Raw genomic sequence first — 12,412 nt, 5'->3', positions numbered from 1 at the left:
TGAAGTAAGTCCCAATTACCTCGGACCTCCAAGACTCCACTGTATTCTGAAAATTGCAAGCACAACAATCTCTAGGAAATTAATTTTTTAAAAGCTTTTCAAGTTGCCACCTTAACTCAAAACTTTTTAGTTAAAACAAAAATAGTATCCATAGTGCAAAAGTAGTACCAGATTGTCTTTGACCATATGCTAGTAAAAGTGTGGGAAATGCCTTTACTTTTGACTATGAAGCACATTTAGTAGTGAACCAGTATTGAAATGCATAATTTGGGCTTTAACATGCACCATTACAGTAAAGACTTGTTTGTATGTGCAAGTTTATTGAAAAATTCTTAGTATTATTTTATAAATTTGAGAAATGATTTATTTATATGCAGGAATGAATGTTCCAGTTTGATAAAAACTAAATGCAAATAGAAAATTATTGCAAGTGCAGAGCAATAATAGAAAATAATTGCCTTGGCGGGTGTCACCCGTCTGGGGGGTGACACTCACAGAGGAATTACAAGATTTTGAAAAATATGAAGTTAAAATGCATTTTTAAGACTACAAATTCGAAAATTTTCTGGGGGGAATGTGGACTTCTACTTTAATTCGACTCTTGTACATTAGCCTACGAAAAATTTCATTATAACATAAATGTAGTTGTTTCTGAAAATTGCATAAATTTCATGTTTTCATAAAGTTTTAATTATTTTTCTTTTGTATTTGTGTGTATGGGGGAGGGGGGTTACACCACAAATTACCACCCTGGGTGTCACCCATGCTAAGTAAGCCATTGATTATAATAAAAAGTAAAATGAGCAGATTCAAGGTAGCATATGTGAACATAACTTATAACTTTCAAAATAATTGAAACACGTAATTGCAAGATTTAAAACAATGAAAATCCCAATCACAGCATTTTACGCTGGCATGTTTCTACGAAATTCTTTTTTTAAAAACTACCATACCAGGTAGAATGAAAGCTCATTTAACAGCTAAAAATCTTAAATTTTCAGAGTTCATACCCTGCAGGAAAACAAAATAAGCACTTTTCACGAGTGAAAAATTTTTTTTCAAGGCACTAACTATAATTTCTTTAGCTTCTTAGTTGTAATTAAGCTTTTCAGCAAGCAGTTTTATCCATGGTAGTTTTTTTTTTTTTTAATTTAGCAAAACACATAAATATTTATGAAATGCTTAAATGATAAAATTAGCAACAAATAATTGCTAAGTTCCAATAAAAATATTGTTACGATTTCGGTGCAACTTCAAATATTTTTTAAATGATGACACAGTCTTGAGAAAACACAGGAGATTTATTTACAACTATGTACAAGAAATATCATTAGCAACTGCTAAATTAACCATAGCAATTAGACAAATATAAATTAATACCCTAAAAACCTCAACAATCACACACATATTTACATCGAAATAAGCAAAAACACAGCGCAAAGGCTAATACACACTTTCCAGCCCACGGCTTAGACCAGTCTGACTTTAAACATGCCGCATGGCTATTTATAAATCTCGAAAGAGAGCTCCCAAATATTCCATGTGATTCCCGAGGTTTCTTTCTGGATATTTTGTTTTTATTCCATTCACAAATCTTATCATTCAGAAATGGAGGGACCGTATACTTCAGTCCAGTGTAAGGGAGTTGTATTAAGTTACTAGGATAATTTTGGATGAAAATTAATGGTACAAATGCCAAATTTAGCCAGATTTCAACAGATTAGTCATAACAATAATTATTATTTACAGAATTTGTAACAATATAGTACTTACTCCATAATCTCTTTCCATCATAATAGCAAAATAGTATTCTCTTCTAGTATATAGCCTTTCTGCTACCATGACTTCTTTACATAACACACCTTTCTCTCCAGTTTGCTTTGTAATTAACCGCTTTCCTAACATCTGAGCAGCTAACTCTTTTGCTTCCTGAGGCCTTAATTAAAAAATAAACATATACAAAATTTTTAAAAAAGGAAACATGGGTTATAATTAAGAAATATATTTATTCAAATAACACATCACTAAGAAATTTGAACAAAATAATAAATCAAACTTAATCAAAAGAAGATAATTTAATGTACTTACGAATAGGCTGTTTTAACACCCCCTTTCAAGCCACCTTCAAATACTCCTTTGCCTCGACCACCAGCTAAAACTTGTGCTTTAACAACAAAATCTTTACTACCTAGTTAAAAGAAAATAGAGATTATGAACAATGCATAAAACTAAAAGCACAGTAAAATCTCATAACGGTAAATACCAATGCAACAAAATATCTGTTTCGACAAAATATATCTTAAGTCCCATTTTAAATGCATTACATAACTTGAATTTCATTATAAAGAAACTACCATTGCAACAAACAAAATAAACTTGAGGGTCCTTGGTAATAGGATTTCACTGTGCACATAAATTTTTAAAACATTATACAATCTTTTGATACATATAGGCATAGGCGGTTGGTGCACCAAAAAAGTGGGAGGTCAAAAGAAGTGTAGGGGGTCAAGGGGCATAGCCCTAGAGCTGTTTCTTTTTCTTTTTTTGTAAAATTGAGCTATATTACTGGCTTTTAATATTACTGATTAAAAATGTAGGGTATGGCATCAAAATCGGACGGATGACCACCATAGCCTTTCCCCATTCATTTCAATGTTTCATTCTGATGAAATAGGATGAGAAAAGTTCATTAATTTAAAATTTTAAGTTTTTACTTTCAATCAATTATTAATTTTTAACTCTAAAAAGTGGGGGACAAGGCTCCTTTGCTGTTGTAAGTGAGGGGGCAGTTGCCTCCCCCGTACAAGCCACCTATGCATTATAAGTTGAGATGAATTTAAATAAAATATTGAATTACTTTTTAAAGCGATCTACACCCTGTACCAAAAATACAGGCACAAGTATAAAATACAATTCATAGTAAAAATAAGAATGGAGGGATTTTTATTTCATATGTGTATAACAATAAAAAGAAAGTGAAACACGAGTAAAGTTAATTTATTTGAAAAAACTTCACACATTAAATTTATTTCAAAAACACAGAAAAATCCATAATAATAGATGCTTTTTAACTTTGAATTATATTTAAGATTGAGAAACACAGCTATAAATGTTAATATAAAATTCTGTTTCCTTTATCTCATGTTACTTCAAACAAGCAGTTTATTAATTAGCAGTTATTTTATTGGGATCAAGATGTTTCTAAATTAACATTTGGAGAAAAAGTTAAAGCATAAAAGTATATTTGCCAAAATAGAAAATATTTACGACGATTTAACAAAAAAAATTCAAAATAGTAACTTGATATTGATGAACTTTTCAATTTCCTTAAAGCATTGGAGAATAAATTCAGTCAGACAAAGATCAAAGTACCAACTGAGCTATAAAAACAAGATTAAAATTGCAACAAATAATACCTAAATTTTCAGCAGCTTTTAAAGCCTCATCAGGTGTCGATGCAACACCGAATTTCGGTACTTTCACCCCAGCATTTGCAAGCAATCCCAAACTAAGGTGCTCATGGAGGTTAAGATTTCGTTGAGGGTTATAGCTATGCAAAACACCACATTTTACCTGCAAAGAGAAATCAGTGCAATTAAGAAAAGATGGAACTCAAAGTACAAAAATTTAATAGACATTTTCTGAAAAAAACTAGAATGGCAAAGGGAGGGAAAGGACTGCAAATGAATTTTTTTCATTCTTGAAGAATTTTATCAACACAAGAAGAGAAAAACAAATGAATTGTAAAATTTAAAAAGTATCATAAACTACTAAAAAAATATATATTTGTTCATAACATAGTATGTGCCTGCATTATAAAATAAGTTGAAATAATCAAAATTGTTTCCTTCATATTTTTCTTTCATTTAAAGCATGGAAAATTTTCACAATAAATAGCTGACTGAATAATTTTGAAACTTCGCATCATATTATATAATCTAAACAGCAACTGCAATACAAATAAGAGTAAAATAAAATATATAGGTAGCTATTGCAACTTGGACAGCTGCTAAGAATTTTTAATTTCCACTGACAAAAACTTAAATGTTTGAAATAATTTTTGAAGAAAACTTCAATGCAACATGAAATGCAATTCAACATTCTTTATAAAGAATTTAAATAGTCAAAATTTTCATGACATTTATTGAACCTGCCGCCTTTAAAAATTTATCGCCAAATTTGGCGACGACTTTTCAACCAGGAAACGTGGCTGTTTTCATATTTAAAACAAAATAGAATCCATTATAATATAAAAAATGCTTATTTCTAGCAAACAGTACTTGCTTAACATAAATTAGCAGAATTTTTGTGAAACTGATTTCAAATTATAGTTGTACATATGAAATATTACCATATTCCATGTCCGCCTTAAAAAAGAGATAATGAATCAATTCAGGAACTACTGTCAAAATATATTAAAGATAAAATTTTACTGACGCAAATTTAAGCGAAGTAAAGATAAAATAGCACTTTTATGAGAAAAAACTTAAAATTTCCTTACTTTTGAAAGTAGATGTTTACTTTCTTTTCCTGTTGTTTTCGCAAATATCCTGTAAGCAGCATTCGCCATGATTGCAAATTGCACTTTTCTCTTTGATCGTAACCTTCGCAATGCCAGATTTCGATTTGTTTTTTGTTTTTCAATTAATCAGCTGTTAATAATATCGATAAAAGAAAAGATATCGTTATCAAAGATATCAAATCGTATTTTAGCTTCAAATTAATTATTGATTTCTCCAGATAATTATTCAAGTTTCAGAGCAATTTGCTACAAATCCAATCCTGTAATTTAGTATGAAGCTTCTGAAGGTGTGGGACAAATAGCTTTTTTTTTCTTTTCTTGATTTGAGGACATTGTTCAACTTCTTAAATTTTTGTTTCGCTGTTTTTCCCAATTTTTGAAAAGAAAAAATATTTGCAGTTAATCAGCGGTAAAAATATATTGACCAAAAGTTCAGTCAGCGAATAAAGAATGACCTACGCACAAAGACAACTACGGGGGAAAAAATAAAGCGTTTAATTTATTGAAATACATGCAAGCACATCTCTCGACAAGATTGGATACAGAAATAGTTTTTGGGAGGAGATTCGCAAAGTAAAAAGTGCCCCCAACCATATAGTTTTTCATATAAAAGTTCTCCCGAGGTTCCTTTAAAATGCTTATAAACATCCCTTAACCCAATTAATCTTCATTAAAGTAAAGAAATATTATTGCCCAAGAAGCATTTTATCTTGGTTCAATATTGGCGAAAGATCGTTCACATTCACTGTATCTTGGCCAATATTAGGGAAATTTTCGCAATGTTGCGCCAATATTGGCTTTACATTGCAAAAGCAATGTCGCATTTATATTGGCAGACAATATTCATTCAATATTGAATGAATACTGCATATGCATTATTGCATTTAGACTGTCAGACAATGTCAATGCAAGATTAAAAAAACTCTGGAAAGCCAATATTGGGTTGAAGATGGCTCCTTGATGTACAACTGATTTTGATAGGTATAAAAATGATGCATCTTCTTAAGTAAGCAATTAATCTATGTATAACACAACAGCTGGAAAAAAAATATACACTCAGGAAGATTGAAAATAGCGCCCAAAGAAGGAAGCATTGGATTGAAGTGAAATTTAATGTACAGTACAGAATAATACAGATGAGAGATACACTTGATCCCAAAATCTAGACAGTTCACAAATACAGGCTAAAATGAGATAAATACAGTGCTACTTCATAGCGCGTTGGATCCCCTTTTACTGCAATACATATCGCAATACGGTCCGACATTGAGCTAATTAAGCATCTGATGTTGTCCTGAGGCAGATGGACCCCCAAATTTTGAAGAGTCACTTTTAAATCTTGCACAGAGTAGCACGGTGTGACATCTGACGTTTCAGCTGTTCCCATACATGCTCTAATGGCGGTCTAGTCGTGGGAGCGGACTGGCCTTGGAAGAGTCTCAAAAGGACTTAGGAAGCCTTGAGCAACTCTAGCTGTATGCGAGCGAGCATTATCTTGCTGGAAAATTGATCCTGATAGGCCATTTAGGAACGATCCCAGATATGGTTGCGGAATGTCATTAATGTAACGCTGGCCCGTTAAGGTTCCATGAACCACAACTAGAGTGGACCGGCGGCTACCATATAATATTTTCATTAAAACAAATTTAAAAAAAAGAAATATAAATTGTTCAGCGACCTTTATATAGCTATCATATTTATTGATCCATTCTGTATTTTAAATATGATTACAATGTACTGAATACTTTTTTTGCTCCTTAAAAATGTGTTTGAAACCAACATTTCGGCCGTCCTTTAGTTAGGTGTTTCTATCGGCTATCGGCCGTCCTTCAACTATCGGCCAACAATCTGAAACGGCACATCGGCCAAAAAATGGTCTGAATCGGCACATTGATCGAGCCCTAATCTCCTAATCTGTCACCAATCGAACATGTGTGGGATGTAATTGGATGCAATTTGCAAAATCTGTCCCTGCCTCGTTCAGAGAACGAATTTTGGCAAATTTTTGACAGGAAATGGAGAGCCCTACCTCAGGACACCATCCGCGCACACTTATTGACTCTGTCTAGTTTTGTTTCTTCGTGCATCGCCGTTCGCGGGGATTCTACATTCTACTGAGTTGAGACCGTTCTCGTTCTGTAATCTGAATATCGGTTCGAAATAAAGATCACTTATTGTTCCTCGCTGTCTATGTCTTTTAGTAGAATTTCATCCCTCCCTGACCACTTCTCTTGGTGTTGCATTTTCAATGAAGTGAAGGGTTTGAAATTAGTTGATGCTTTTGTCTATTCATTTCTTGTTAAGTTAGTATTATGAATAGGGGAAGGTTGCCGTCAATGAACCGGTTCCATGACTAGACCGCGAAGATATTTCCCGTACCAGAGTTTATGCAGACGCGCAATCAGTCTTTGTATCTTCTTTTATCTGAAAACAATCTACTGCAGAGTCGTCAAGTAGCTAAAATTGTTTAATCATATATGGTTATCGGTCAGAAAAGATTTCTACCATTGTCTTATTAATTATAGAGGTTTTTTCATTTAGTTATCATATGCTTTGAATATCACTGATCAATTAAACGCGAACATTGACTTAAAAGAGTGTCTTTTCAAGTACAATTCCCCATACTTCATGTTTCATCATGATTCGTCACACCCGTAACACCAATCAGACTATTCAAAATGACGCAGCTGCTATCAATGGACTACTAGGTGTTTCCACGAATGGACCACACCACAAAGTGGTTCATTCATGGAAAATCTCAAATTTTGTTGTAACTTCAGCTCAATTACCTTTGAAAATTGCTCAGTTGTTTAAAAATGAATATGACAATGAAAAAAATAATCTCAGTAATTCATGAAAATTCTTATACTTAATTATAATTTCAAGGCATTTTTTTTCTTTATAAAATTGATTAGATCATAATAATACAGTTTCAAATATTTTTACTTTTTCCAAAAAAAAAAAAAAAAAACGAAGTTAGTAAAATATGGCCAGTGGACAAGTAAGAGCATGTAACGTGCTACAATAGCTTATAGAAATGGTGGCATGGGCCTTATCGAAATCTGCCTACAATATACAGTTCTGAAACAAACTTTTAACAGTCGTATGGAAAATAAAACCGGTTTGTTGTTACCTTAGTCACTTATTAAAAATTTATGAGGTAAGCCCTCAGAAGTAGGAATATGATTAGTGAATCATATTTTGAAACTAGAACAGAAGTTTTTGGAATTACTTCCAAAAAATTGGAGTAATTGGCTTTTCAAAAGACCAAGAAAAATAACATTTCCCACAGATTTAATTGAGACTAAAAGTCTGTTAGTATTATATTCTCTGGCATTTTGAGACTTAAGCTTCTGGTTTCAGTAATAAAATGGTCAAACATCTCCTCTGTCATTTTAGAGAGCAAGTTCAATCTTGCTTCGAACGAAAATTTTCAAAATCGATTCAACAAAATTCTCAACAGTTCAAAAGAGGTAGAAAAGACAGTATCTAAGGACAGTGTTGCACAGGTTGGGAAAATATCAAGTGGTGAACGAGATGTGATGACAACAGCTGTATGTTGTGTGAGTGCTGGAATTTCTGTATGTTCCTCTTTTCCAAAAATAAAACATTTAGAAAATAAATCTATTTTTCTATCACTAATTGTTCTTTGTAGTGTTTATTGATCACCTGTTATAAATATTTGTAAGTTACGCGTTGATTTTTTAATTTGAGAAAGTGATCCATCGATGGAAACTCGATGGTCCATCCATAACAACCGGTAGCCATGAATGGACCGCGTGTTAAAATATTAATTTTTAATTTTCATTCTTTATTGAGTATATTTATCATGAAAGTGTATATTATTTTTAAAAGAGAAATATACTGAGAAATTGTTCCTATAATTAACGTGAAATTAGAGTTGGATTTCCTTTCGAAAAAAATCGAAAACTGTTCATTGACGGCAACCTTCACCCAAATGTGCTTGATTATTAATGTTAATTTTGAAAAAGATGATTTTTTTCCTTACTATTGACACTGTGTCTATATAAATACTTGTTTGATTACCAAACTATTGACTGAATATTTGATCTATCACCAAACTATTGACTGAATATTTGATCTATCACCAAACTATTGACTGAATATTTGATCTATCACCAAACTATTGACTGAATATTTGATTTATCACCAAACTATTGAATGTGTGAATATTTGATCGATCACCAAACTATTCACTATGTGAATATTTGATCGATTACCAAACCATTGACTGTGAATATTTGATTAACCACCAAAAGCTCCAAAGAAGCGTGACGACTAGCAGTGACTTATTACGAGGATGAAGTAATGGCTTTACTAAACACTGATAGCGAGAAGTCACTTACCCCAACGAATCTTTGATGATGACGACCCCCCTAATGACGAAAATGATTACTATTCACTTGTAGTGACCGGTGATGTTCACTGATGATGATGATGACTACTGCTGCTTTGTTTAATACAAATAGTTATATGTAATACAATAAAATGATCCAAATAAACTAGTTTTTTGTCTAAGATTCGTTTCTGTGATTCGTCATGATGTTTAATATGTGACGTAGTATCGATGAAAGAAAGTGAAGAACTCTGTTTCAGTGTAGAAAGAATCAAGAAGGTGCATGAAATTTTCCGCAATAATTACTTGGGGGCTTTCAGTTTTCGAGCTTCAACAGGTTAAGTAATCAAACCTCTTTTAAACATTTGTGTTATTTTTTTAAAGCATAATTTATTCCATCTGAAAATGTAGTTAACTTTAAACTTTAATTCCGCTAAACATTAACACCGTTATAGCAATGAACCAGAAGTTTTTTCCAGAATATAAAGAACCTACTTTCTCGTTCACCGACATTGAATTTGTGAAACTAGCCATTATATGGTTCTGGTCAGTGCTCGATCCAGTAGGGAGGTAGTGACACGTGTCCCACTGTCATAATTTCGCTCAGAGACAACATCATATACTTATCAAAAAATTGCTCACCAAACTCTAGATGCCGAGCATACATCTGTGTCGCAGTGTCGCAGAGACTGCACCATTGAATTTTTTAGGGGAGGGGATGTTTTGAGGAGTATTTTTCTGTTTTTTTTGGCGGGGGGGGGGTCTTGCTCTTAGTCGTGATTGTTAGGGGATGCGCCCTTGCTATGGGGGGGGCACGCCTGGGTAACTTACTGCTTTTGACTCACATATACCCAAGTCAAATTATAGCCCCCGGTCTTAATGTGTTGGGAGTTAAATGAAAAAGCAATAGTTTAAAGCCGGAAAAAGCGTGAAACGAAATACTTGTAAAACAGGAGTTTTAATCAATATTCAGCAGAGTACAAAACCTGGAAGAAAACAAAAGAGTTATTGATTTTCAGAACATTATATTATGATATATTTTTACTCAAACAATACAGGTGTCAGTTTTGATAAAGCCAGGTTTATTGACATTTTTTGAAAATATTATTTCCAATATTTTACATATATCGCAAACATTATCTCTCTCCGATTGCTCCAGATTGAAAAGAAGGTTAAATGTTTACTTTCATTTCATTTTCTCATGCAGATCGAAAGACATTATATCATTATCATTATTGATGCTTGTTTAAACTTCAAATAAGTTTTGAGGATTCTTAAAAATTAATTTTAGGTAAGTATTGTATTTATTGATTTTACCAGTAACTACTACTTATTCATTTTTGCTTGACTTTAGAAAAATTCTAATTTTTTGCTGCCTGCTTCAAAAAACATTTTTAATGTTTTAGAATAAAACAATTACTCAAAATTCAGAGCTTCGGATTAAGAAGAGAACGAAGAATGGCGGGAAAAAATCAAAGCTCGACCCATATGGCTGGTTTTGATGATAAAGCAAATATGGAAAAAAACTGTAAGATTCAAAATTTACGAGAAAGTTTATTTGATAGTTTTGGATTACACGATTCTCAAATTGACTTATACCAGCCAGTGAAACTTTTTTTCTTAATCTGCGGAGTTGAAATAACTTCAGCATGTTCGAATCAGTTTATGAACAAATTTAAAACTTCTGTTTTGCTCATTTGGAGAATAGCTTTGGTATGAGCAATACTCACTACTATTACTTTCGCAACCAGTTTGCGGAACGGGTTGACGCTACACACGTTAACATCATTAATTCTTATTTTCATCGGATTTTCTTACAGGTTTGTTTTAATCAAAACTGAAGAAGACATTGCGCGTCTTCTGCAAGAAATTGAGTCCTTCAATGCTACTTTATGTTCTGTAAATATTTTTAAAGTTGCTGTCAAGCGAGTAAAATATTCTTTCATTTTTCTCACAGTTGCGATTTTAGTCCTATTACTGATGCAGTTCGTGCCATTTTTTCAACATGATACCGGTGACAAAGACATAGAATCTATACCCTTTTGGGGATATTTATCCACTTTAATCGGAAAGAAGTACATGTCGTACAAAATTTTAATACTGCTATCAGGAACAGTGGCGGATACAGCCGGCGGGCAACCGGGCATTTGCCCGGTGGGCCGGTCATGCTTCGGGCCGATCAACTAACAGCAAAGTCTTTCAGGCCTGTCTACTAACAGCAAAATGTAAATTTTGCGCATGTGTTCATAAAAACGCAAATTCGCAGAACACAGCATCAGCGCCTCTTTACGCATGAGCTAAAGCTTGCGCGTGGAGGGAGGCAGGGCCGCCACCAAGAGGGGAAGGGAGTGAATTTATGAAATGGGGCTGCCAATATATTTTTAGTGTTGCAATAAAAAATAAATAAATTGGAAAAAAAAAAGGAAAACCTTAACGGTCTGAAAAAATTAAAATACTTTTGGACCCTTTGACGCTTTTATTTATGAATGACGATTCACAATTGCTATAAAATGATACTTACAACAGGGGCCGACGTGAGGTCATGTCAGCTTAGTTGGAGAATAGGGACCCGGCTCGGAATTGAACTCTTGCAGAGAGTAAAATATTCTAATGGTGAAAGGTGTAGAAGGGAGCCTGTAAAAAAATTGACCTATGTCATTTTTTTTCAAGGATCCGCTTTTGCTCTCAACGACCCTGTTTATAGCAATTAGAATAAAGGTGACAAAATATTTTTTCCGTAAAAATTGTTTTATAAAATACAGTCTTAAAATACCATTGAGGAGCATGAAAGATTCTGCATTATTAAGATTATCAAATCAAATGCCAAAGGATGCCGAAATGTGAGTTTCAAACATGTTTTGACGAAAAATAAAGTATTCTGTAAGCTGTACAAACTCTCAATTTCGGGCCCCTCAGTTTAAAAAGAAAATAAGTTGATAAAAACTAATGTCGAAAGAATTCTGGTGGTCCCAGAATCTCCTCCCCCCTTAATATAATGGAAGATCGTGTAAAATTTAAATTTTTGGGCTTCAATTTTGAATAACTTCATAAGAGAACAGCAAAATCCACTCCCGCCAAAACATTGAAGATTGCCAACAGTGGCGTTTATGGAATTCCAGTTTCGAAAATTTGCTGGAGGAAAGTACTCGAACCTTTCCCGTTTTTTTTTAAATTCCCCAAGATGGTCTAAAACTGTGTTTTTAAATTAACAGTATCAAAAATTTTCTGGGAAAGTGCCTCGTCCCCTCCTCCCTCTCGACATCATCAATGAAGAACGTTTTAAATCTCGTTTTTTAGTGCTTCAATTTCGAAAATTTTCCGGGGTAAGCCTCCTGTAAGCTCCTTTTTCTAACATCACTGAAAGTCAGCAAAAATTTCATTTTTGTAACTTAACTTTCGAATAACTGCCGGTTCTCTAGACTTTACCAAAAAAGGCTTTTAAGACTTCAATTTGAAAATTTTCTGGTGGATGACCTCGGTATCTATCTCAATTTTTTAAAATCACCAAAGATCTTCTAAAACTGTGTTTTCAA

At 33.1% G+C, this 12,412-nt stretch overlaps 1 protein-coding gene across 1 annotated transcript in view; it reads right to left on the bottom strand.

The window, feature by feature from the left end:
* Positions 1–4,693, bottom strand: part of LOC129220372 (succinate--CoA ligase [ADP-forming] subunit beta, mitochondrial-like) — a gene marked incomplete at its 5' end in the record, with an annotated part of 43,190 nt that extends 38,497 nt beyond the window's left edge. Inside the window, 4 exon segments of the mRNA XM_054854777.1 lie at positions 1,774–1,936; positions 2,089–2,188; positions 3,417–3,573; positions 4,502–4,693. Of these exon segments, the coding sequence (XP_054710752.1) occupies positions 1,774–1,936; positions 2,089–2,188; positions 3,417–3,573; positions 4,502–4,570 (489 nt within the window).
* Positions 4,694–12,412: the final 7,719 nt, after the last annotated feature.

This window comes from Uloborus diversus, chromosome 4, assembly GCF_026930045.1.
Source record: "Uloborus diversus isolate 005 chromosome 4, Udiv.v.3.1, whole genome shotgun sequence".
NCBI lineage: Eukaryota > Metazoa > Arthropoda > Arachnida > Araneae > Uloboridae > Uloborus > Uloborus diversus.
This window is presented reverse-complemented; position numbering and strand designations above follow the sequence as displayed.